The sequence below is a fragment of the Prionailurus bengalensis genome, chromosome A1 (genome assembly GCF_016509475.1).
Source record: "Prionailurus bengalensis isolate Pbe53 chromosome A1, Fcat_Pben_1.1_paternal_pri, whole genome shotgun sequence".
Classification (NCBI taxonomy): domain Eukaryota; kingdom Metazoa; phylum Chordata; class Mammalia; order Carnivora; family Felidae; genus Prionailurus; species Prionailurus bengalensis.
In genome coordinates, this window is record NC_057343.1 from 209,207,384 (window position 1) to 209,235,037 (window position 27,654).

A 27,654-nucleotide genomic window follows, 5' to 3' on the forward strand; every position below is an offset into this window, starting at 1 on the left:
CACCCATTTCACAGCCCTGGGAGATGAGGTGGCCGTCGCTGTTATATCTTCTAAGGAAGTCTAGAAAAGTACTATCACAGCCCTAACCTTCGATTAGTCTTTAACAGATACGTGGTATACGTACAATCTCCCAGCATTTACCTTGGATTTTATTAATGACAGAACGCTGCTCTTGTAAGGATCTGGAATGTCAGGGTAACACTTCTCCTTCATCCTAGAAAACAGTGAAAATTAGACTGAATTTTGCAATATAGTGAATAGTTAAGAGAAGTCTGCAGTCAGCTTCCTGGGTTCTCACCCTCGCTCTATCACTGACTGTGGGACCTTGGCCAGGCTATTTAACTCCGCTATGTTTACATCTTCTCATCCATTCAATGGAGATAAGGCTCTTACTTACAAGTGGCGTGGAGAGGATTAAATGAGCCGGAGGCAAAGTACTCAGAATCACTTAGAATACTGCCAAGCACACACTACGTGAAATACCATAATATTAACTAGTGTTACTGAACAGGCTTTGCAATCTTTTCAAACGGCTATTGTTTTCCTTATGTCTCGACCTGAAAAGCAAAAATGTTAACAGAATTTTCACATTTTCATCGAAGTCTCTGTCCTTTGCCTTTGTAGCACCTTCTCTCATTTTATTCCGTGTGATTTCTATCTTAATAAACTCTTTTCTAGATATTTCTCTTTCTTCTTAGATAAAATCTTCCCCACGCACTTACCATTGACTTTTCAAGTAGCATAAGATCATGATGAGCAAAATGGAGAAAATCATGGGGAGTATGATACGTATCAGTATATGGGCTGGAGAAGAAAACAGAGAAAATTTTCCTGAGTACTTTCCCCTCCTCAAAGGAACAAAGGTAAGTTTGAGAGTAATTTTACATAGTTATTAATCCTCAAAGGTCTAGTTATGCAAGATTTGATCTGAATTCTGGCTGATGGGGTGGGGGGTTCCACCTCCCAACCAACACAGGGACCGTTCGCCGTCAACACCTAGACTTGGACTTGGTCCCTCCTCTATGAGACCGGATCACTACTCCCAATTCTTCACCCCCCGCCTGCCCCCATATCAGAATTATTAGCCCCCCCCTCCCCCACCCTTGCCAAAGCTTCACAGGGAGCGTACTTCCCTGTGTCCTGACTTGGGGCTCAGCCACGTGATTACGTTTGGCCAATGGGCTGGTAGTAGCTGTAACACGAGCAGCTGCTTTAAGTGCTCACGCACAGCCTGCCTTGCCCTCTAGGCCCCTGTGATCCACCAGGAGAAGGATCTGTCTCTCACAACCGCTGCCCTTTTAGCCTGAGCCCCAGAGTGAAGCCATGGAACCAACCCAAACCTGACGGAAGCCTCGAGTCCAGCCTGGCACAGCCCCGCTGAGATCAGTTAAGCCAAGAGCATGAACAGAAACATTCGTTTTTGTATGCCACGGAGATTTTGAGGGTTTCCGTTACACTTCAGAAATAAACTAATGCACCCCCCACTTTTAGTCAGTCTCAGACAAAATGACCTGAATGTGTCTTAACCTGGAATAATTATCCATTTTGATTCCTCAGGTAGGTCATTTTCTTAAATACCCATCTTTTCTGTTCCCACTGCCTGCAAGCCCAACAAATAGTAATTCCACTGGGCCAGTAAACACCGTCTTTTGCAGATGCAAATTGCACGCGGAGGGGGGGGTGGTGGGCTAACGGTCATTCACAAGTACACATGTACGTATATTTCTGTTCAATATATCTGCTTCCCTGCCCCCGCCCCCAGCCTCCCCTCCACCCCACCTGCTCACCAGCCCTGACACCTGGCTGTCCTGGAAGGAATGAGGTTTGATATGGGGCTGGGGATATGGTGGGAAATGTTGGCATTTTGTAAGGGAGGACGGGCCTGGGTAGATGCCCAGCCCAGTGCTATGAGGCAGCACAGGGGTCTGAAGAAAAGGACACACGGAGAGGTAAGACGATGCCGGAGCAAACACCTCACCAACTGGCCTGAAGTTAAACCTGATGGCAGAAAGGGGGAAGAAACTCTCTTCCTGACTCCACTAAAGAATACTTTGCTCTCAACTCAGTACTTTGGACTACTATAACTGGTTTTAAGATTCGGTTAAGTTATAGACTTCTAACTTACTTAAGAAGCCCGGGGACCTAGCCATGGTAGTTTCCAAGTTTCAGACTGGTTTTGCTAAACTTTTTTAGCAAAATGCATGATGAAATGCATTATATGCATTCAGAAAAAATGCTCATAAGAGCACAGCTCAATGCATTTTCACAAGTGCCAACACACGTGGCCAGTACCTAGAGCAAGAAAAGGAACATCAGCTCCCCAGAAAGCCCCCCTGGTGTCCCCATCCAATCATCCTCCCCTCCCAAGGTAACCACCATCTTGCCTTCTAATAACACACATGGCATTTGCCTCTTTCTGTAGCGGACTCTTACAGCAAGGGTCAGGGCTGGCTTCTGTCACTCGGCGTGGCAGTTGTGACATTCGCCCGTATTATTTTTGTAACTGCAGAATGTCATTCTCATTGCTCTAATTACGCACTTTATTTTCCTTTTTAATAACAGTCAATAAGCCAATAAAGAGTCACAGCCGAGGCTAAGGAGGTTTATCATGAATAAGGGAGATAAATGAAATCTAGAAAATATACTTGAGGTAAAGACAGTTATTTGTATTATGACGTATGTGTACACACACACACACACACACACACACACTCACCCTCTACCAGCTAAATAAAATACCAAAGCTGGAATAACAACAGCCTGAATATAAATTAAAATTTTTTGACTTTACCCTAAAACAGTTAAGAGTGCTCAAATAATATAAATCCTTGACTGACATCTGAGAGTTCTGACCTTCAACTTGGAAACCTGGGGCCACGTTGCAGCTGACAAGTGAGCAGCCCTGAGTGCCCCGATCTGCCGGCATAGACACAGATGTCCTCACCCTGGTCAGCAGTTCTACCTGCTGGGGCCACCATGTCCCTACGGCTCCGCCACCAGCAAAGGGACCCTGCACCGAGGACCTAGGATCGCTGGTAACTTGAGGCAGACTTTTCGGCCTGTTTCCCAGAGAGGAGTGTCTGCAAAGGTCCCTTCCAGTGGGGACCTTCCACGATACACAATCTGATACTTGCTTTTCCTCTTCTTCTCCATCAGTATCTTCCTCCCCCTGCACCCCCACCCCCACCTTCCTGTTTATTGGAGGTCAGTGTTTACCACCAGAATCTGATTTACCATTAACTGGTTCCTGCTGCCCTTCTCCCTGCCCTCTTCTTTCTCCTCCTTTCAAGCCAAATGCATTTTGAAAAGTGGATCTCTTTGTCTCATTTTTCCCCCACCAATCGGCAAACAGCAGGTTCATGAAGGAACCTGCCTGATCCCAGCAGACCCCACCCCATCTCTCTCAACTGCCCCCAGAAAGGCAAAGTCAGGAAGCGGCTGGTTTGCCACTGAGGGAAACCAGCCAGGGACCCGGCTGCCGAGGGCAGCTCTGCTGAGAAAACCACCCTCCCTCCTCTAGACAGTGGGCCTGGGGCCCCGGGGGCCCTTCTGAAGTTGACAGGGAACTGCCATCTGTGATTTTCCAGCCATTTTGGGACTGAGTTCAAGTCATGTTGGGCCCGAGTGGCTCAGGGACCACTGCAACAGACAGGCCAGAGGAAGGTTCCAGGCCATAAGTCAGTCAGACTCTTGTCTGTTTAACGTAGTTGGATTCTGTGTGACATTTTTTGTGTGTGTGTGACACAGAATCCCATCTAGAGAAAGAGAAAGAGAGACAGAGAAGAAAGGTTTAAAAATTCCTGATCTCGACAACTCACAGTATTCATCTGGAGTTGTGACCTTTGTGAAAGCGCCCTGGGGGCCCTCGCCGACACTGGTGTATGGAGTGAGGAAAAACTCATAGAAAGACGCCGGCTGCAGGTTTTCCACGACAAATGTCTTCTGTTTGGGGTTGTCAATTTTGTATTTGCAACATATTGAATCATCTGTAATTTAAAAGAAAAAACACATTTTTTTTCAAGAAAAAAAAAAGAGCATGAGAGAGATCTTATGACAGGGTTGGGCACCAATAATCGTCTTGTTGACTCAGCACCGTCAACATCCTACACCAATCAAATATTAAATCATCATTTCATCACTCTGGGTCATGGCTGAAATCTTGAAAACATGGCAAGAAAAGCTGGTGATCCAGAGAGAGCACACAAGTGTGGGAGAGACAGTAAGAGCTGGGGAGAGACTTAAAAATACATTGTAATAACCTTTAACAAAGTCAAAGGGAAAAAAAGAAAAAGGGCTTAGCGAGGAAGCTTCGTAACCGGCAGGTTTTCCCAAGCAGCTGATGGTATTTCAAATGCTTCCCAAAACACCGGGCACTCTGTTTTAAGTAAGTCAAAACACTGACCCCCTGCCGTCTGGCCCACTAGCTTGCTGAAGAACACTCTGGATCAAAAAGCATGCGGGAACAGGATTCGGTGAGGCCGGGCTCAGACATGGCCGCCTCGCTGGCGGTTTTGAAGAGTGAAGTCTTGAAAGAGTAAACCAACCAACCAACACACGCGTCACCTGAGAGGACTGCCTTTTCAGATCCCGGGAGGCACCGCGCAGCCTTGGACTTCAGATAGAGGGAGTACCCTTGTACAAAACCGGGCTGGGACTCGGCGGCATAGTCCTTCCAGCTCAGAGTAAAGGAGTAGGAGGTCAGGTTACTCATGAGCACTTGAGGGTTGTCTGAAGGCACTAGGAAAGGAAGTTGGGGTAAGAAGAGTCATCACTCGGAAATCTTCTCAGAGGGCTCGCGTGAACTAAAGAAGGGCCACAGCCAACCCCAGAGCCTGTGGGCACTTACATGCCTCGTTCGGGAGTTTTCTCCACTTCTCGGGGGGGATTTATGCCCTGACACGGTTTGTGAGGCCTGGGAAGGAGGGGACCCATCTTCCTGTCCAAGTCTTGCCTTTCACAGATGACGACAAGGACGGCCAGAGAGACTCAACAGCTTGCGCGAGGTCACGCAGCAAAAAGGAGAATGAAGGCCTTCTTAGACTTCATTCTGCTCTTGGATTCTAAACAGTGCTTGACGGAACACCCTGCCAGAGGACGGACTGAGGGGGGTTTTGGCGGGACTCTAGCTCCCGGGTCGTGACAGCACCAAGCTACGCAAGCGACACTGAAGCAACCCAGGAGTGTTTGTTCTGGAGGTTTCCTGAGTCTGTTTCACACGCACGTGCGCGCACACCCTGCCAGTCTCAGCCCCCTCCCACCCATGAAGGGGTGGGAAGAGGTGACCTGATCGGTGCAAGGGAGGAGAGGTCCCAAAGGGCCCAGATTTCAGTGGGATCGAAATTGCCTTCCGTGGCTGGTGGAACCACAGGGAAATTTCCGAGGATGATTTCACGGCATGTGTCAAAAGTCTTAAAAATTGTAAAAGAAATGAGAAACTATGTAAATTCATGCCTTGATTCAAGTATTCCAAGACCTCATTTAAAAACCATTATTGTGGATATGGACAAAGATTTCACTAGAATGATGGTGACTCGGGGCATAAGAGGTTGGGCTAAGGATAAAAGAGACTGAGCACTGCAGAGAGAAATCACTTGAAGATGCGTTTCATAGTTTATAGTTGAAAAACTTGTAATCCTCAATGTCCGACGACAGGCGATTTGACATATGCAAACAATTATTTGCAATGATATAGTTAAATAATGCTTAGTGACATGCGTCAAAAAAGCACTTTATAAACTGGATAAAGTCCCATTTTTACTTAAAAATGTTTATCTGTACAGGGAGAGAAATACCTGGATATACATCAAATATTAACTCGGGATATTTGTTTTCTGGGGTGGCAAAATTAGCAATGAGTTTGTCTTCTTTTGCCATACACTGTCTTTAATGAAAATGGTTTATAGTTTATGATTAAAAATATTTTTTAAATCCAATTACCAGAACAAATGGGACCCTGAAAATCAGGAAGAGTGTTGAAATATTCCTGAACCCACAGCTCGGATCCCTGGATTGTTCTGAACAAGTCTGCCCACGGACACGTTAAGCGCTGTAGACTTACCCAGTTCCTGGGAGTATCCCGTTTTTTTCTCTAATAAATAAGGAATCCTTTCTGTAGAAATTCCATAAATTCTGAAGTTGTAGCGGACCCCTGGTCTAAAAGCATCTACGGAAGAAAGGTCAACAGGTTTTCAATAACACAGAGTGACATTCTCTTTATTTCTGCAAAGGAACAAATGAAAAATGAATTGGCGTCTCCTAAATGCCTTCCTCCTCGGGATTTCTGCACTTCATTTCCACCGTCTTCCCTGCTTCCGCTGGCCTTAGAGTCCACTGTCTCCAACTAAGCCTGCGGGAGCTGTCCTCTACGCCGTCCTCTCCAACAAGGGCTCTCGAACACCATCTTGTCCACGTGCAGGAAAGTGGGTGCAGAATTCAGTCACGCACAGAAAACCATTTTATTTTACTTTTTAATGTTTATTTAGTTTTTGAGAGAGAGAGACTGACAGAGTGTGAGCAGGGGAGGGGCAGAGAGAGAGAGGGGAAGACACAGAATCCGAAGCAGGCTCCAGGCTCGGAGCTGTCAGCACAGAGCCCGACACGGGGCTCGAACCCACGAGCCGTGAGATCATGACCTGAGCCGAAGTCGGAAGCTCGACCGACTGAGCCACCCAGGCGTCCCCAGAAAACCATTTTAAAGTCTCTTCTGACTCCAAGTCCCCTGCAGCGACTTGTCTTCTCTCGCCACCCCCCACCCCACCAAGCTGAGCACTGGAAGGCTTTGCTTGCACTTCCTCATTTTCCCCTCACACCCGCACCTCTGCAATCCACCTTTGGCACCCGCCATGCCATTGACACCGCCCCGGCAGAGGGCAGCCTCATTCCCTCACTGAATGCCCTCCCTGGCCTCCGTCACCCTCTGCAGGTCGACGATTCCCCACATCTTTACCTCGAGCCCAGCAGATGGCGCTACTGACACCTCTACTCCAGCAGCAAACCTAGGCTTCTGGGACTCGGCTAAACTGCCAATCCTGAAATTACAACTCCAACGTGGGAGGTAAGAGATCAAATTCTACATTTGCCACCGAAAGTGAAGGAGCTGATGATTGACTCCGACCACGCTATGTCCTCAATGTGTCCCAAATCCATACACCTCTCTAGACGGGGAGGGTTATAATGTCCCTTTGCCGTTCATTTGAGAGAACTGATTTCAAGGCACAAATTTATAAAATCGTGAAAACCTATCCCAGCCTCAGGTCCAGAGCGTGTCTGTGAAAGTATGTTTCAGGCCAAATCTTAGACCACATCATTGCAAAATGTGAACTCCTAGCCCCTGGGCCTGATGTCATCATTTCAAAATGATTAGTTTAGCACCAAGTATCCATGAGATGGTCCAGAGGTCCTGGTTGAACTTGCTGCAAGGTGCAGGGAACAAGATGGTAACATGGAGGACTCTTCTTACCTGAGCTAACAACTGTGCTTGTGGTATTGGGACCTAGGTTTTTCCACTGGAGATCACAGAGCGGGTCCCCGGGATGTTCACACCACTCCACGACGTAGCCCGTGACGTCTCCAGGTTGGGGTTTCCAAGACAGACAGAATCCGTCCTCTGTGCCCTTGACTCTTTCTTCTTCAACCTCTTCTGCACATTACAAACACAGCCATGCTTCAGATGGAATTCATTGTACATTTTCAAAAAAGTGTTTGAAGAAGAAAATAAACTTGAACGCGTACTGTCTTTGACAGTTAAGGGCCCCATCACTTGAGTGGCTACAGAAGCTTGGGGATGGGGTAATGTTTTCACAGGTGATTTCCTGCCTCTCACCTCCCAGCAAATATTTACATCTGCCCTTAGGATACCTCTGTTCTAATCTTCTGAGACCCAACGAGACTTCAGCCCCAAGACAAGCGTCAGTGAACGACTTGCCATCAGGCCAAATCCAGCCTCCAAAGCTTGTTTTATGACCCTTGAGCTAAGAAGGGGTTTAAGATTTTTAAAGAGCTGCCAAAAACAAAGAATACAGAATATTGAACAGAGGCAGATCATACGATCGAACGATATTGAACAGAGGCAGATCTGTGAAGCCTGAAATATTTCCTATCTTCCCCCTTACTCGAAAAACTGGCTGACCCCATGTTTGGCACTTGATCTACCTTTTTTTCTTCTTTAAAGTTTATTTATTTATTTATTTTGAGAGAGAGAGAGAAGCAGAGCACACAAGAGGGGGAGGGGCAGGGAGTGAGGGAGAGAGAGAGAGAGAGAAAGAGAGAGAGAGAATCCCAAGCAGGCTCTGTGCTGTTGGTGCAGAGCCTGACGTGGGGCTCGAACTCATGAACCGTGAGACTATGACCTGAGCCGAAGTCAAGAGTCAGACACTTAATCGACATAGCCACCCAGGCACCCCTTGGTACTTGATCTGCTTTAAAAAAAATTTTTTTTAACGTTTATTTATTTTTGAGACAGAGAGAGACACAGCATGAACGGGGGAGTGGCAGAGAGAGAGGGAGACACAGAATTGGAAGCAGGCTCCCGGCTCCGAGCCATCAGCCCAGAGCCTGACACGGGGCTCAAACCCGCGGACCGCGAGATCGTGACCTGAGCTGAAGTCGGACGCTCAACCGACTGCGCCACCCAGGCGCCCCTCGATCTGCTTTTAAAAAATATCTGTTGAACAGATAAATAATGCGCCTTAATCCCCCCACATGATGCTGGCTGCTCCTGAACTATTACGTCTGTGATGTTAGGGGTAGAAACCGAGTGAGAACAACAAAGGAAAGAGTTCAGATACGTACTAAGTTGGACTATGCAGGGACGTGCACACTGCTCATGACCAATCTCAACACACTTTATAAGCCACGATAGGTTTAAATTGGAAAAAAGCGATACAATCTCAACGGACGACAGTTCTAGTGATTTCAAGCAGACTCCCCCTGCGCCTTCAGGGATGAGAATTTCTCCTAGTTCCCGAGGCTGACCTCACAGCCTGCCACTGTTGACAGGGCAGTGGTCCCAGCCAGTCAAGTGAGACAGGCCCAGACCAGGAGTGGGCCTGCAGACAGCTGCTCAGAAAAGCAGTATTTGCTCAGAAAGGAGCAAACATGGCTTGGTATGGACTTCTACTAAAACTTGACTCGTTGTTCACCTGCAATTTGAATTTAACTGGGCATCCTGTATTTTATTGGGCAATCCTAATTACACCTGAACATTGGTGTGAAAGCACAGTGCTATTAATTTTTCTAGTTATTATCCAGTGGGGGACACCCAAAGGGATGTGTAGCTCTAGGTATAAGATAAAGGGTTTCCCATGAAGGCCTTTGTATACTCCACCTATGTGGCTTCCCTGTCTTCTTCCGTTAAAGAAATAAATCTCGCTTGCATCAAAGTTGACATTTTTCACTCTTATTCACACTGGCTAAAATTTCATCCCAAACTTAGAACTGTAACTCTTATCAAGCTGCTGTTTGAAAGCTGCAAATATGTTTTAAGAAGTGGAGATAGAGGGAAGGAGAAAGGGCATCTTTTTTCAGTCATTCACACTCTAGTATGAATTGGCTTAACCTTAACAGTCGGCCTCATAGCACATTGGTGATTTTATCCACTGAAGTGATTTAAGAATGTGGGCCACTGGGGGCACCTAGGTGGCTCAGTCAGTTGAGCGTCTGACTTTGGCTCAGGTCGTGATCCCACAGCTCGTGGGTCTGAGCCCCGTGTTGGGCTCTGTGTTGACAGCTCAGAGCCTGGAGCCTGCCCCTCCCCCACTCACACGTTCACTCTCCCTCTCTCTCCCTCAAATATAAATAAATATTAAGAAAAAAAAAAAGAATGTGGGCCACTTAAGGAAGACTGGATACCCTCACGGGGGAAGCCATGGAGGTCTGAGAGCAGGGCATAGGGAAGGAAGGTTCGGTAGGAACCCACAGATAGAGAAGACCCCCAAACAGGTTACGGTGCTTAGTGTTGTTTGGACTGGGCCTCATCCAAGGCCGTCTTCTTTTATCAGCTCCCCCAGGGTGAATGAAATGCCCACTCTTCCTGCTTTGTCCTAACGAAGACAGAATACAGCTTTTCACTTCCTTTTCTAATGCAGTTCTTGATAAGCAAAGGTCACGTTAAGTAACTCCTTAGTTTTTCTTCTGTGCCCAAGCTTAATTTCTTTTTCTTACTTGACACACCGGATTGTTCTTTAAAAATAAATAAAATAAAACCAAGCAACACTTCTCTCTCATCGAGCCTACTTAACCTAAATTGAAGCCTAGCTTGAGTAACAGGTATAACCCAACGTGCTGTAGCCCCATGAGCAGGACCTGAAAGTGTCACAGCAGAGCCTGAAGAAGAGCATGATCGACAGGTGCACAAATGAGTACACGACGTCGACTACTTTCTGCCCAAGTGTGCGTTGTCTCTTACGCGTTCCTGTGCGTGCGTGTGTTGGCGGGGGGGCAGTATATCCAACCTCTTTTTACAGCTCTCCCAAGAAGGTAATTAATATGGCTACTGACTGTCCATGTAAGGTCACCTCTACCTTGTCTGGTCTCTCACAGGCTGAGGGATTAGCCAGTTGCCATCTTTCATTTTACTTCAGCAAAGCCTTCCAGAAAGATGATGCCAGTCAGTTCTCCTTCTCACCTCTGGCAATGCTAATGGGCTCTTTCTGGGTGGCAAGGATTGACAAATATTTTACAGTACGATAAATGCGACCCGCGATTTCATAAGCTACAAAGCACGTTTACACCAACCCCAGCTCTCAGCGAAGACTGCTTATTGGTGTTGCATTTACTTGAGCAAATGTGAGATGATTCTCTGAGTTTCTTGGAGAATCTCAGGGCAGCAATGTCCTGAGCTGTGGCTGAACTCTCACACCGAGGAGGGCTGTCCCGGGAAACACACAGCCATGCCTGGACCAAAAGAAAAGACTAATGGCGTTCAGGAGCTAGCTCTTTTGTCCCGCCAGGTTACTGCCTTTCCAATGTGTCCGTTGCTACTTAGTAACATCACCTGGGCCACAGAATAAAAACAAAACGAAACTCACTGTTTCCAGGGTCTCCGGACACGGCGATGACCGAAGCGGGGGACGTGCCCACACTGTTGTTAGCTGTGACGTGGATTTGGTAAGAACACCGGTCGAGGGTTAGTTCTGTGCCATTGGCCGGAGCAGGAATGGAGAGGAGCTTCAAGGTGGATGGTCTGTCTAGATTTTCTAGAACTACATTATAGAAGAGAATCTTCCCATTGGCCTGCAATTTTGATAGTGGCTGAGAGAAAATACGGATAATCATTTCAAAATGGGTTTTCAGGGCACCTGGGTGGCTCAGGCAGTTAAGCGGCCGACTCTTGATTTTGGCTCAGGCAATGATCTTACAGCTTGTTGAGTTCGAGCCCCACATTGGGGTCTACACTCATAGCGGGGGCCTGCTTGGGATCCTGTCTTCTGCTCTCTGCCCCTCCCCCACTCTCTCAAAAATAAATGTTAAAAAATTCAAAATGGGTTTTTCTTTGAAAGGAGTTTGCATCATTACTTTTTCATCTTTCCTGGCCCCCAACTGCTTTACACACACACACACACACACACACACACACACACACACACCAGCAAATTAAAAAACAGTTTAATAGAGAAAATAACCGTCTAAAGCAAGCTTGTAATCAGGCATTCCGCGGTAACTGAAGTGGAGTACAGAACAGGACTACTTGAGCTCCTCAAGAGCATGTTGTATCTAGAGAAGCATGACCAAGTCAGGAGAGGAAGGGGCTCCTTCGGGCTGGATAAGAAGGGACTCAGAGGGCACCGAGGGGAGAAGACACGAGCAGACCCGGGCAGGAGGGGCCTGGCCCCTGGCCTCCCTTCCCCCTCCAGCCATCTTTCCCTGCACAGTTGTGCCCTGAGCCATTCACGGAGCACGCGGTTCCCTCTAGACCATCCTCCAGGTCGAAGAGAATTCCCTGCCCACAAGGTCCCAAGCCTGGTGCCAGGGACCATCCCCCCCAGCCTGCCCTCTCAAGAACAGCCGGTGACCCTGGTGTGAGCACCCCCAGGTCTGAGAATGGGTGCAGAGAGCGGCTGTCTGCGGGGCTGTACCCGTGTGTGAGTGCCTGGGCTCCCTGTGGAGACGGCCAGTGTGGAGGTGGGAAGGGCAGCCAGGTGGGCGGTGGCTGGGGGCCAAGCCATCCGGTACGGTCATGTTTGATATGAAAACACGAGCTGAGGAATCTGGGAGTTTCAAGCATAAGCCTGGACTTCCAGGTTGCCATGGAGGCCTTAATAGACAAGGCACAATGACAAAATAGATTTTAGTTTACTTTTTTCAAAATACATGTAAAGTATTTTTTAGCTTGACCCCTAACTCCTACATGTAAGTTACTGTACGTAAATAGTCGTATCTTTCAAATATGGTATGTGCTTTTCCACTTACACCGGTGCCCTGGGCCTTGCAAAACTTAGAGCAAGGCTGGACAGAAGTTACAGAGCTACAGCTTCCAACAGTCAGAACCCGCCATCCGCGCCACCGGCTGTCCAGGAGGGAACAGTCTGAGCATCAAGGAGACGGGTGGGGGCGAGGATTCCCCCACTGGGTAAGACGTTCTGCTGGACTCATGTTAAGATCCCTGCCAGCTGGAGCCCTGCGCCGGCAGCCAGCGTCCCACGGAGGGACAGTGCCAAGCCAACGTGTCTGTTGGAATCTGTGCGTCTTACCTTCCAGAATAAAGTCACGACACAATGTCCCTGCACTGACTTCACATTCCTCCAGACATCAGGAGCCTCTGAGGGAGCTGAAATCAACCAAAGAAAAGATCATGGGTTGCGATATGTACGGAGAACGGTACATTCACCCTTTTTCTACTCTGGTCAAAGGAGGCGAAGATGACCCGTCCTACCTGAGGCTTGTTTCTCATTTTCTCACTCTCTGTGACTTCCACCCACGTGACCACAGCCACACTGCTCACTCCTCACCCAGTGCACATGGTAGGTGCCATACAAAAGGTCTGTTGCATCAAACTGAAAAGCTCTTATCAAGCCTGAGCTTTTGGAAGCCACCGGAACATTTTGGAACCATCCATCACCTAGACCAACTCTAGGAGGTTAGTTAGGTAAATTTCCCATTTGTTGAATTTCTAGGAGCAGCAGACCATTGCTACAGCCTTGCTCCCTTTGCAAAGGTTGTAACGGAAGCGCGCTAGTGGACAGCCCGGCGGCTGGTTGTGCCCTTCCACACCTTCACAATTCACATTGGCTGGTCTTCTCACCAGGTCCTAGCCTGAGTGCCTCTCCTCGATCCCCCTCCACTGGGAAGGCCACATCCCCCGCCTCCCCACGCTGCTGTCTCCCCCAGCTCCTGGCCTGCCTGGGTCAGCTGTCCACCCGACAGACACTCAGGGCACCCGTTCACTGCCCTTGCTACATTGTTCTGGAAAAGTGTGCATCCTTGTCTTCACCTCCAATCAACTGTAGGACAAGTGATCTGATTCCAAACATCCCCATGGAGGAAGAATTACTTTGGAACATAATACATAAAGATTTAGCCGTTTTATAAAAATATAGTTTACTGCCCCCGATAACTGAAATTTAAGTCCTTTTTTAGTTGCGGACACTTTCTCCTCAATTTAAAGATGACCATGTATTTTCTAAAAAAATGTATTGAAGCAGATTTCAATTTGCTAAATAGCCCACTGGAGAAGCCAGTACTAAATCCAAAACGTATTGAAACAACATGGGACTCTAAGCTTAATGCAAAGTCTTCAGCTGGTTTATAAATTAGTCCTTGTCAGAACAGTGCCCCACAGCACAGTTGACAGTGCTCCATATTTTTGTCACATAGTCTCTACCCTGGTGCCATTTAAGTCTGCTCACTACAATTCTACTTAAGTATGGTTATAATACACAAAGGCATCGACTTTTCCAGCATCAAGCAAAGTGTTATCAGAGGCAAAAAAAAAAAAAAATCTATAGATTCATCACTAGCAAATTCATCTCATTTTCTTGTTCTCATCAAAACCAACATTAATTATTTTAAGGTTTACGGTACTATAACCTAAAAGTATATACAATTTACTAAACACTCTATCCGTTTGCCACTTTCCTTTTGCACTTAACTTTCGTTATAGTGTTAGAATAAACTTCCAAAAAAAAAAAAAAACCCAAAGCCAAGCAGTAACAAAGTAAAAATTCTTTAATAAGACAAAACTGGGGAGTGACATTACCGTCAGGAACAGGGCTCTCTGCGGCAGATTCTCGAGGGGTCTATGCTCCCAGTGAGGGGAGGGGTGGGTACATCAGACAAGGAGAGGGAGCCTGCCAAGTACAACTGGTGACCAACCCTTGTGTAGGACCCGATCAGCTGTCCCTGTCACCCCTCAGCTTGAGTCACTGCTTTAACGGTCCTCAAGGGGGAGCGTGCCTGGGTGGCTCAGTCGGTTAAGCTTCTGACTCTTGGTTTTCGGCTCAGATCATGGTCTCAAGGTTCGTGAGATCGAGAGCCCATACAGGGCTCTGCACTGACAATGTGGAGCCTGCTTGGGATTCTCTCTCTCTCTCCCTCTCTCTCTGTCCCTCTCCCACATGTGCAAGCATGTGCATTTGCTCTCTCTCTTTCAAAATAAATAAATAATCTTAAAAATAAAATAAAATGGTCCTCATGGAGAGACACAGAAAGAGCCCTGCCAGCCTATACACATAAATATAAGCAAGAATGAAATATATACATATAATCCTTCCTTAGGCAGCCAAAGAACAAGACCTGAATCAACAAGATCTCAAGGCTGTAATAACAACATCAAGAGACAGAACACATAGAATCCAGCTCTGGTTAAGGGTGGAGCTCTGGAGTCAGGTGGCCTGGGTGTGGGTCACAGTCAACAGGCTGACGGGCTAAGCCAATTAAGTCACTTAGCTTCTCTGTGCCTCCTGTCCTCATCTAGGAAGTGAGGATAATTACTCATAGTGTCTCCTGCGTGCTGTGAGGAGGAAAAGGGAAAAACACGGCAAGCGCCTCAAGCTGTCTGGAGCTCAATGTTAGCTGCTATTACAATTATTAATACTGTTATGTCTCTGCCATTCATTAACTTTGCAAACTAGGGGAGTCTCTCCAATCTATGGGCCCAAACTGCCTCATCTGTAAACTGGTCAACAACAGTAACTTATTATTTTGAATTGGGAGGAGAGGAAAGCAGAGCTCTCCTGAAAGCAGGGCATCCAGTCTCCTGAGGCCTATGTGAACTGAAAGATAATGGTTATTTGTCAGAAAAACCCACCCACTGTTCCGTCAGTGGTGAGGAACCTCCCACCGCAACAGTGATCGAGAACGCTCACAGTTTGCTGTTGATGAACAAATGATGTATCAATAATTGTTAAGTTTCCAAACACCATTACATTTCCAAACATAGCCTGAAGTTGTTTCGTATGAGATCAATGCCTTCCTCGGCAGCAACACTACTGTTTGTCCCTAGTCCTTAATTTAAAAGTCTATCCTAATTTACGGAGCCCCAGATCCGATGGGAATCCAGCAACGCCAGGAGCTTATAAGCCGTTCTGGCAAAACCAAAGACGAGAGAGAAAATGTACAAAAGAAATAATGCTGAATGACCTAGGTCATTGAGGTGGATGACCATTGAGGTGGATGAGGTTGATCCCATTGAGGTGGATGTCTTCCCGTTCACATCTCACTAAGCATTTAATTCAGTTCTTTTTTTAAAAGATGGTATTCAGGGGCGCCTGGGTGGTTCAGTCCATTAAGCGTCTGACTCCCAATTTCGGCTCAGGTCACAATCCCAGGCTGTGGGATCAAGTCCCAAGGTGGTCTCCTCACTGGGTGTGGAGCCTGCTTAAGGTTGTCTCTTTCCTCTCCCTCTGCCCGCCCCCCCGCCACAACCCGCCCCAGCTCATGTTCGTAAGTGCTCTCTCTAAAAAACAATAAATGAACAAAACAAAACAACCACAAAAAGATGATATTCAGCCTCTGGTGTAATAGTTTTTCCTTAGTTTTTGGTACAACTGAAAGCTCTCGGGGAAACCAACCCATCTCTTGTGAGTCAGTTTAGATCCTTGGGTTAAAGAGAGGGGAACTGAACATACCAGCTTCAGCCGTGGTAAAGTTGCGACGAGTCCATTCACTCCATTTCCAGAAGTGGTTGGCATTAGCACAGCGCACTTGGGCCGCGTACTCTGTGGAAGGCTCCAGTTTCTTCATGAGGTGCTTACCATTCACCTTGACAGAAACATTTTGCTTCTTCGAAGAAAGGAAGGAAGGGAGGAAGGAAAAGAAGAAAATCAATGAGATGAACTGGAAAAAGGAGACAGGAAGAAAGAAGAAAGAAGACAGGAGGACCAGCGAGCATACTTCATGGCAAAGTCCAATCACAGCCTGGTCCATTCTGAGGTGGGGTACGACTACTACTTCTTTGTGAAAAAATCTCGAAGGCCCTCTGCCCCATGCTAAAGCTTGTGATTAATTTCAGGACTGTTTTTAAACAGATGACCCATATCATCTGAACCCACACAGAAATAAGATTTTAAAGAGGTTTTATTCATTAGTCTCTCTGTTCAGGACATAAAGAGATTTTTGAAAATAGAAAGTGAGGCAGTATTCTTACTTGTATCACTTTTCCTTCACCATAGAGTTCAATCTGACACAATAGCGTGGAATAATTCCCAATGGAGTGGACCTTCCAGGTCATGGTGGCATTTGTGGCACTTACATTTTTGACAAATACGTTAAAGGGAGCCATTGGGTGAACTGCCAAAAAAAAAAAAGGAAACAAAATTAAAAAAAAATTCAAGCATAAATCCAAAGACTTTGGTAAATAGGCAGCTCATTTCTTATTTATTTTTGTTTAGTTTTGAAAAAATGGCAACAAAACCAGACTTAGAGCACAGATGGAGTAAGCCAACTGTAGCCTTTCTCTCTCACCAATTATATTAGAAACTCTGAACAAAACATAAAAAGAAACTACTGAGGACTCTTAAAATTAAACAAAAGCAGGCAGATTATGAAGGAGAATCAAAACTTGGAGAAGGGGCTCATGGGGAGAATATAACAGAACCCAAAATCTAAATAAAATAACGTCAGTAATATCAAAGGTACAATCTAGAATTATTCTACCTACAAAACTCCAGAACATGTCACCAATTTCCAAGAGAAAAGACAGTCAAAGGATGCCAACCTCACGGTGACGCGCCCATAAGAATGCAATTCGTACAGACTTTAAGACAGATCCGTGACATAAAAGTAAGCACATTTGAAATGAATAGAAGAAAAACACTTCTCAGCAGAGAAATAGAAACTATTAAAAAAAAAAGAATCAAATGGAAATTTTGGAGCCAAAAAATATAATATCTGAAATGAAAAACTGACTGGATGAGGTTCAGGTCTTGAAAAAATAAAGAAAGGCCCTCCCATCCTGTCTATCCCCCTGAATCCAATTAAATATATCACATGGAGCATTCTCAAATATTCTATTTGAGAACTCTGATAGTGGCAGGCAGAGAAGACCAGAAATTCAAGTATTGTTGCATTGGTAGTGAGAGGCTAAAGGAAGCCTTCTATGTTTTACTTAAAGTGAAAAATACTAACTCTTGTGAAAGATTAATAACATATTGTAATCTCGGGGGGGGGGGGGGGGGGCGGGGGAAGGAATACAAATATATGTAGGCAAAAGCCAGTAGATAAATTGAAGTGGAATACTAAAAAAGTATTCAAATAATCCAAAGGTGGCAGGCTGGGAAGAGATACTCAATTTTAGGGAGGTGTAGATCAAAAACAGAGGGAACAAACAGAAAACAACTAATAAAATGGTAGGCTTGCGTCCAACCCTATTAATAATTATGTTAAATATAAATGGTCCAAACAAACCAATAAAAACAGAAATTGTCAGATGGGAGAGAAAACAAAAGCCGGCACGGCCCTCGCTTTCAAAGGCAACAGAGGAGCAAGCACGAGTCGACAACTACAAAATAAATGTAACATTGCAAGTGGGGTCATGACAGTGAAAGTGTAAAAGGAGTTTTTGGCCAAAAAGATGGAGTTCTAGAAGTCCCTATCCTGAGTCTTCATTTTTTATCTCCTTTTCGGTCACTATCCACAGGCTGATGACTCACTCACAAGTCTAACTCTCCATCCCAGACTTGTTCGATGTGCTCCAAACTCTATATCCAACTGTCTCCTCAACATCTCCCCTGAGATATCTGAAAGACATCTCAATCTTTACTTGGTAAACACGGAACTCTGTGCTCCTGCTCGGAGCTGCTCTTCCCCAGTACCTCCCCATTTCAGGGGATAGTTCCAATACTGGCCCGATTGCGTAGGCCAAAACCCTTGCAATCATCCTAAGGAACCATCTTAAATTTCTCTTCCCCTTACCATGCACATTCCTTCCCTAAGTAAGTGCTACCAACTCTATCCCAAAGTGAATTCACAATATGACCGCTTCCCGGCCAACTTCATCACCCCATCTGGTCCAAAGTCTCTGCCTGACAACTGCAGCGGCCTCCTAACTAGCTCTCCATCTCTACCCCCGCCCCTGATGGTCCAGCCTGAGTGATCTTTTCCCACAGTGTGAGTCACATCATTTATCTGTCCTGATGAACACCTGTCAACACAACTAGGTAAGACCATCCAGTTCCACGGTTGTCACATGACCAGGACACTGCCTACCACCCAAATCTCCTTTATCTCTGGTACGGGCATGAGGACATTCTTTCTGTCTCTCCAACAACCCAGAGTTTGGTCTTATCCCATGACCTTTTCAAATCCTATTCTTTTTGCTTCAAATGCTCTTCCCCTAGACATCTTCTACTTCTTTCTTTCTTCAACTCCCTCATCCTGATACAGGCATTATCTCCCCTAAACCTGAATTTTACCTTCTCCATAGCACGTATCAGTACTTGAAGTATGCTATGTTTACTGTATGTCTCCACTCCCCGCTCTCAACCCCTCCTCCTACACACGCTAGCAGACAAACTCACAAGGGGCAGCTATCCAGTTTTGTTCACTGCCAGGTCCCCGGTGCCTGCCACACTGGAGGCACTCTGTGATTACCCAGCTGACTGAGTGGTGATGAATCTAAAAGATGTGTAGGAATTAAGAAGGTGAAAGGGGAAGGAAGAACATTCCAGAAAAAGTGAACAACATGTGTAAAGATTCTGCGTTTCATAAAAGAGAAAACAGGTGGTCAAACATTGTAGATTGAAACTACCATAAAATATCACGGTGTAGCCATTAAACTGACAAAAATGAAAAGGGTGACCGACCATACCACCTTGGAAAGACTACATGAATTCAAGGGCAAGGGTATAATTGGTACAGCCACTTTGGAAAGCCACGTGGCACTGTCTCCTACGTGGCACGTTCAAATTCTCTATGTCCTCACCAATCCCACTCTTAGGTATACACTCAAGAAAAACAACTGGAGATGAGTCCTGCATACATAATGCTCATATTAACACCACACCCAAGAGCAAAACCTTGATACAACCTGAAAAACCAACAAATGAGATGCCTGGACAAAATACTGTATACTTACACAATGAAATACTTGATAACAGTGAGAATCAATAGACTATAACAACACTCAATAATATGGGTCAATATTAGCAATTCAATATTATCTACATAGTAATTACTAAATTACTACATATAGCTTGATGTCTTTTACATACATTAAAACCAAACAAAATAAAAATACAGTCTTTTTAGAGTTGCATTAGAAGTGAGAATACGTACTCCCATACAGGCACACACACGTGCACGATTTAAATGATCTCAGTGGAGGAACAGGGTGTGGGGGGCTGTGGGGCAGGAGATGAAGTGAGTTACTGTTCGAATTGTAGTCTAAAGGTGAGTAGTAAGCATACAGGTGCTTATTGCATCTTCAAAACAAATCAGGGGACCAGGGGCCATGCATGCATCCGTGAAGTGTGGCGTCGACAAGAGATATAGATTAAAACGTCCACGTAGGATGTGACTTAGGCTAACACCTACAGCACATTTCCTTGATCACACAGTGTGTCACACAACAACAAGTCAGTAACCACAGCAAGCTCTGACACTGGTCTCACCTCGATGAGTCAAGTTGAAAAGAAGATGAACACTTCTCTTTCTTAAGTAGTTTTCAGCTGTGAGTGTGAAGTTGTACATTTCTTGGGAGTCTGGAGATACTTGCCAGTTACACCAGCTTTTGTGTTTACAAAGTATCTTTTTCCCAGAAAACCTTAAAAGAAAAACACACCCAAAACAATAATTTCAGGGTTTCCACTTCTGTCAACGCAGATCTGCAACCCTGTACCCTTGGGGCACACTTGGTGGCTTTCAAACTGTGTTGCACACAATGGCACTGATCCACTTGCATCAACAAATACCACCAAGGAAGATGTTGTTTCAACAACTTCCATTTATGTGGTTAAAGGTTTATTTGGTTTATGTAGCGATGAATTGCTGACTGCCCACCCCCAACATGGGTGGTGAGAATACTCCTCAATTTATTTTGAATATTCTTAAACAGTTAGAAATTAGATATACCCAGATCACCAGATGGAACAATTTACACCTCAAGATTCATCATTAACTGTTTTTATCATTTTTATGCTACGTTTTCCTTTCACGGAACTCAGGTGAAAAGCATTATACAGTTGTGACCGCTTAAAGACTTCTTTCTGACTCTGGTAGGGTGGTTGTAAACTATTTCTTCACATTGTCTGTAACATCTAAATGTGACCCTTATTGTTGGCACAAGAAGGGACCTGTCAAGAACGTAATCAGAGCCGACTTACGATTCAAACAAAGTGTAGCTTTGGGAAAGCTGTGTGAGCAAGCCAGCGTCGCTCCCGGGAGCCCAAGTACAGTTCAAAGTCTTCAAGTCCCGGGTTTCACAAGAAAAATCCTTGGGCTCTTCAAATACTTCTGGTCACACAAAGAAAACAGATGAAAGATCTAGTCAAATCCCTTTATTGAAAGACAAGGAAAACAGGAAAAGCTCCTTTTGGGTCTGAGGCCACAGGGCTGAATGACAGAAGGATCACACTGGCAGCTCCAGAAGGTCACGTGTCAGGTGCCCCATCTTGGCCCCTTCTCTTCCTCTCCTTGTTCTTTTCTGAGGCATCACCGGGACGGGGACCGGTGGTAGTTCTGTGGTGAGCTGTACTGTGTCCATGTGATGGAAGTTGGACCCCCAGTACCTGCTAGTAGGCGCTCAACAAGTCGCCAAGTGTCAGAGTGAGCGAAAGACAGAATGAATGAATGGAGTCAGTGTTGCCTGCTGCCTCACTGTGGAAGCTGGGGCTTGCAGATAGCCTCAGGGCTATTATGCTTGGGATGCCCTGAAGTCAGATTTGGGGAGCCATTAAACTCAGCAGCAGGGAGTGGGAGTTCTTAGGACCCGGGGAGCACTTCCAAGCCCCCGGAGCCACGAGGCTCTCAGAGGCTGTTCCAAGGGGAACAGCTGCACCAGGTGTCTGGGAGCCTGGAGTCTGCCCCTGGCAGCAGAAGCAGGGACCCAGCAGTCACAGATACTGGCCTACCTAGCGAGCAGGGGAAGGGAGGCCTCCACACAAAACACAGGAGGCCAGCGGGCATGTATATTCACACAGACCTACATAAACAATAAAACGTTCCCTCTCCACTGGCTGCCACCGACGGAGGCACCTGACACTTTCTGCACCCACCTCAGAACAGGGATGGCCTCCATTTGCCGAATTCCTACTATGTGCAGCTACAGTGTCGGGGCCAGGCCCCGTCCGTGTTCATTCACCCTCAAACAACCATTACTGGGCCCATTCACAGAGGAGGAAACTGGCTCAGAGAAGCTAGGAAACTTAGCCAACGTGACACGCCCAGGTGTGGGAAGATTTAAAGCCAGGTCTCCTGGGCACAGCACTGGCTGCCTCTCCGGAGTCATCTGACCTGCCATCTCTCTCCCCACTGTCCGACTGCAGCACGGCTAAGGCGAGGCAGGGCCCTTCCCAGTGGCCCCGGCCATGACCTGAACTTTCCCCCCTTTAATACTCTTGGTTTCTAGGAAGAAAATGGTTCATAAGGGCAAGAAAACAACAGGAACTCCTGCAAGTACTGCTTCAGAGGATCTTTGCCAGAGTCTCTCCTAAAAGATTCGGGAGACAAAAGAAGATCCAGACCACGAGTGGAAATGCTTACTTGTCTTCTGGTAAAGGATATTCTAGCTACTCCATAGAAATGGGAAGAGAGAGCAGAGAGAACGTACATACTTACTGGATACAAAGAGAACGATGCCTTTTATAATGTCTCCTTGGTCTGCCTTACAATAGATATTTGTCCCAGTTTCTCTAATGAAAGGAACGTTCTTCAAGTGGAACACACAGACGTTTGGATCAAGTTGTTCTCCATGCATCCGTACGCCTTCCAAATAACAGGATATGTTGTTTTGATGGCTCCTAGAAACGTAACAAATGGTGACATTGGAGCCTTCTTCCACCAGCTTATCCTTAGGGAAAACGAACAATGGATCGTGTCCAAGAGAACTCTGTACTACAAGACAAAAAAAAGACAGCTCAGTTAGAACATCACTCAAGTCAAACCAGCCCCTCTGTTCTCCCTTCTCAACAGATAAATTTACCTCCTCTACCTCCTCGAGAAATAGGAGCTTAAATTTCTAGGCAAACCATTAAACTTGGGAGCCTGCAGAAACAATCCTTCCCAAGATGGCTCCTGTGGTCACACGAAAGCTGCTGCTAGACAAAGACAGCACATCCTGTCACACTGGGATTACTGGGTCACGGCTAGAATCTGGCTAGGACAGCGGTAGCTGCCCTCTACGGACCGCAGCCATGAGGGAGGATCTGCATTCAGTGGGCTGCACATGATCTCATGCCATCCTTCCCCCCTCTCGTCACCGCCACAGCTAGGTCTGAGCCCAAGCTCAGCAAATGTGGCAAAGCCACATTCACACCTGCCAGGTCTGCCCATCTCCACGGCCATGTGTCCCTCTTCATCTCTTCTCACCTTCTCGGAAATGCCAGTCACTCAAATATCTCCTGTTCCATTGTGTCCCCTTCTGTATGACCACCAGTGTATAAAAATCCTCAGGTGTCCCGCATTGTAAGCCAACTTGCCATCCTCCCCATGCTACCCTCCAGCCCACTCTGGACCTGCTCCTCCACGGTCAGCCTCCCTGAAGGAGCTGCCCCTTTCTAAGCGCTCGGCCCCATTGCTCCTGCTCACTCGGCCCACTGCCGTCACTGAAAACTGCCACCAGCAACGTCACCCACACTGTGTAGCCCGGGCATAGGAGCGCTCTTAAAGGTCCTCAGGTGATTCTAACGTGTAACCATGGTTGAGAACCAGTGTTTGGGGGTTAGGAACCATCAGTTAGGCTTTCCATTTGTTCCTGAGTAGTTTGGAGGTTATAGTTTTGAGAAATCTAGTCTATCTTATCAAAGTTGTTACTAATGTTGTTCTCTCTCTCTCTCTCTTACTATCTTTTTATTTTAATCTGTTTTTCTTGTGTGTGTTCTCTTTCAACAGTTGGATGTGAGGTGAAGAGGGCAGTCCCTGGAGCCATGCTGTCAGGTTGGAATTCTGGCTCTATCGCTAACTGGCTTGATGACCTTGCGTGGGTTCTTTAAACTAAATGTGCCTCAGATTCCTCATTTGTGAAGTGGGAATAAGACTAATACACATTTCGAAGGACTGAGTTGAGGGCTAAATGAATATGTAGACTACTTAGAATATGACTAAAATGCAGATTTAATTCTATTACCAGTATTAAACTAATCACTAGGCTACTCATGGGTTAATGTGTTATCAGTTTGACTTAATACATTTACATAAACACTTAACATTCCTGTTCTATTGGCAGGAATTTCAGATACTCTGGCAGGGTATATAGGTTGAGGGAGAGCCAAATACCTTTGCTTTAGAACCTGCCTATAGTTCAAACGAAGCATAAGAAACTGGAGGAATCTACTCTAAATCTTAATTATAAAAAAATTAATTTATCAAAATTAAGAGATATTGAAGACATATTTATCCATAATCTCATTACTCAAATGAAGACCCGATTTTACTTTTCCATATTTCACCCCCTTCTCTCTACATCAGGCATCTTCGGACTATAGCCCTGGGCCAACTCCAGCCTGCCATCTGTTTTGGTAAATAAAGTTTTATTAGAACACAACCATTCTCATTTGTCTACATATTGCTTAGGACTGCTTTCATGTTAAAATACACAGCTGAATAGTCCTAAGACCACCAAGGGCTGTAAAGCCTAAAATATTTCCTATTTTGCCCTTTACAGAAAAGCTTCCCAACCTCTGTTCTAGATGCATACACATTTTGTCCTAATCTAATAACAACATGTGCAATTCATGTCCTGCCGTGTTTTCTTAGCATTGCCTGTGTCCCATGTTTGGAAAATGAATATGAAGGTGTCTGAACTTGCCTAATTACCTCAATGAGCAAATTCTGAGGCAAAACCATAGATGTCTATCTCCTGGTGGCAAGTTTCACACCCACAGTTTTTAGTTCCAAGGGAAGACAAAGAAAAACAATGTCCTTTTTCTACCCAGTCTCCTCAAAAGAGACTTCCACTATTTGACTATTGATCCCCAAATAATATTAAATATGAAACACTTTAATTCTTTTATCACCTCACTCCTTACCATCTACCTCCTCCCACGAAGTCCAATTGCTCCAGAACCTCAGCTCGGGGACCTGGGCGTCATCCACCGCACCCCTCATTCTTACAGAGTGTTTTGCACATTCCAAAGGAAGCTTGGATTCCCAGCTCCAGCGCAGAACTTGGTTCCGCTTCACAGTGGTGCTATAGTTCTCCTAGAAATAAAGAGAAAAACTTGGAAACATGGAGCGATGCTGCCCTGGAAAATGGCTTGACCAGTTACCCCAAAGCGCACACCTGAGAGCCCACCGAAGCTCCCAACACGCGCAAGCGTAGTTCATTCCCAATCAGCCAGTCACCCCTGCTCCAATGTCTCAGCAGCACCTGCCGCAGCCTCCTGTCCTTTGAGAACTCAGCTCCCGTGCCCTATGGCTCATGTGGAAGAAGTGAGAGAAAACTGAAGCTACTTACGTCTTAGGGGAAGAGAGCAGAGTCAGAAGGTAGGCACCGTGCTTGTCACACAGGCCTGCTGAGAAAAATTTTTGCAAACTAGAGAATTGAGTCATTCTTTAAAAATAAGGAAGACCAGGGGCATCCGGGTGGCTCAGTCAGTTAAGCTTCCGACTTCGGCTCAGGTCATGTCATAGCTTGTGAGTTCGAGACTCCCCCCCACACCACCCCCCACCCCCCTGCAGTCAGGCTCTGTTCTGACAGCTCAGAGCCTGGAGCCTGTTTCGGATTCTGTGTCTCCTCTCTCTTTGCTCCTCCCCCACTCACACACTCTCTCTCTGTCTCAAAAATAAAATAAACGATACAAAATTAAAAAGTAGAATTAAAAAGTATAAGCAAGACTAATGAGTATTTTTTTAACATTCATTTTTAGCCAGGGTCGGATCATGTTGGCCAAATCTCAGTAGAGAGGGCAGCCCTTCATGGCACCCAGGAGTTCCACTGTCAGAAGCCAGTAGATGGATCTCCATGAGGCCCGTGGGCTTTGTTTGTCTGTTTTCTGTTTCGTTTGGTTTGGTCCCTTATCTTTGTAGACCTGGTGGCCACAGGGACTGGATCCTCTCCTTTGAGCTCCATCTGTCAGAATGTCAACCACACAGGAATGTCTTCCACTGTGGGAAGCTTGCCCACATGGAACTACAACTGGTCTTCCCCCACAGCCTTTAATCTTGACCTTTCTAAATTACTGGTATTTTCATTCTCTAATTCCATAGGCTTCTATGGCTCCTGTAAACCATCTACAGCCATGTATATTCTGACCCCAACCTACCTCTCCCTTGCAGGAATCTCTCTGGACACAGTGCTCTACCTCGCACTTCGGGAATAGCTTTATGCTTTTCCACCTCAGCGTTTCCTCACACAGGGCCCCTGGCTCGGGTCCCCACTCTCCCTGCACACTGTGCAGGCGCAGGACGCACCCAACCCCACCTCTCCTGAAGCCTTCCTGTACACTGTGTGTAGCTGCTGGTACTTCATCTGTCCTTGTGTCCCTGGCTCAAGCATGGCCCCAAGACCGCAGGGACTGGGCTTTATTCTTGTCCATGTCCCACACGGCTCTGGGCACACATGCTCTTTGGTGGGCCCCTCCAGGATACCGGCTCTCGGCCCCCACAGCTGGGTGACGGGACAACAAACACCTGCGCTTCCTGGGGAAAACTGAGTCTGAACCCCCATGTCTAAGGGCCAAGTGCAAGCCCTACAATCAAGAGGATGGGGCAACATGCATGTCACACACAACCTGGAGCTGGCAGACCTTGAGGCCTGCCCTCCACTGATGCCTTCTTCTCTTCCCAGGCTGCCAACCTTAACCATCACCCTGGGCAGAAGCCAACCCAGCCCGGGGGTGAGAGTACCTCAGTCCACCTGGGCGGCACCCGAGGGTGACCGTGCTCATCCTCTATGCAGGACTGGTGAGTTACGGAATGTTTCTATCCCGGTTTATTGGATTGTTTTATCTCTAAACTACAAAATATATTTTTTATTTTTTATTTTTATTTTTTGTGATTTATTTATTTTTCAGAGACAGAGACAGAGTGTGAAGGGGAAAGGGCAGAGAGAGAGGGAGACACAGAATCTGAAGCAGGTTCCAGGCTCTGAGCCGTCAGCACAGAGCCCGATGTGGGGCTTGAACTCACAAACCATGAGATCATGACCTGACCTGAAGTTGGACGCTTAACTGACTGAGCCACCCAGACACCCCTATTTTTTATTTTTTTCTAAAGTTTATTTATGTATTTGGCGGGGGGGCAGATAGAGAGAGGGAAAGAGAGAATCCCAAGCAGTCTCTGCTCTGTCAGCACAGAGCCGGACACGGGCCTCAAACTCACGAACCACAAGATCATGACCTTAACTGATTGAACCATCCAGGAGCCCCTAAAAAAATATTTTTTAAATATAACTTTTCAGGTCCTGATCTATGCAACTTCTACTATTTAATATGAGCAGTCTTGAGTATATTTTGATTAAATATTGTTTAAGAGCAAATACCAAAAACAAAACAACAAGATTGTATCGATAATGGAGACCCTGCTGTCAACAGGCCACAGTCTGGATTTTACCTCCTTCTCTTTGAGATTTAGCCTCTTTTGTCGTCTCCACTGTCCCCAGCCACTCCACGAACCTCTCTGCTGGGCCCACCCCACAGCCCGCTTCATACGGGTCATACTCCGCCTCTTCCAGCTTCCCCACCCGCAGCCAGAGTGGACTTTTCAAACACGTCCAACCAGATACTGTCATTCCTCTCCTTATGGCTGTCAGGATAAAACAGGAGAAGTGACCATGACCCCCAGTGTCCGGTGAGGCCCACCCCTGGGTCACACCCGCCCCCAAGTGCTCAGTGTTTTCAGGCCTGGGAGCTCACAGCCCTTCCCTCTGGGCCTTGGCTCAGACCTGTGGGCTCTTCCCAGAACATTCTTCTCCACCCTTCCTTCTACACTAGCTTCTCATCCTGTCTCTTATTTTGGCTCAAACCGTCCTTTTTCAAGTTGCTGGAGAAGGTCCGGCCTAATCCCAACCCCTCGGCGACCTTGTCAGCTGCCAGCATGGCGCTTCCCACATTTAGGACACCCTTG

General features: G+C 46.4%; 1 protein-coding gene across 3 annotated transcripts in view; it reads right to left on the reverse strand.

The window, feature by feature from the left end:
* Positions 1-27,654, reverse strand: part of OSMR (oncostatin M receptor) — a 52,631-nt gene that overhangs the window by 2,364 nt on the left and 22,613 nt on the right. For 2 of the 3 annotated variants that reach the window (XM_043599603.1, XM_043599614.1), the window contains exons 4-17: positions 24,618-24,789; positions 22,210-22,485; positions 20,757-20,886; positions 20,046-20,197; positions 16,583-16,725; positions 16,065-16,218; positions 12,690-12,766; positions 11,028-11,250; positions 7,460-7,639; positions 6,059-6,163; positions 4,564-4,737; positions 3,819-3,986; positions 723-804; positions 142-214 (exon numbers count right to left, since the gene is read on the reverse strand). In XM_043599603.1, coding sequence (XP_043455538.1) covers positions 142-214; positions 723-804; positions 3,819-3,986; positions 4,564-4,737; positions 6,059-6,163; positions 7,460-7,639; positions 11,028-11,250; positions 12,690-12,766; positions 16,065-16,218; positions 16,583-16,725; positions 20,046-20,197; positions 20,757-20,886; positions 22,210-22,485; positions 24,618-24,789 — 2,109 coding nt within the window. The remainder of the gene's footprint in view (positions 1-141; positions 215-722; positions 805-3,818; positions 3,987-4,563; positions 4,738-6,058; positions 6,164-7,459; positions 7,640-11,027; positions 11,251-12,689; positions 12,767-16,064; positions 16,219-16,582; positions 16,726-20,045; positions 20,198-20,756; positions 20,887-22,209; positions 22,486-24,617; positions 24,790-27,654) is intronic. The other variant, XM_043599618.1, reaches the window with a different exon arrangement.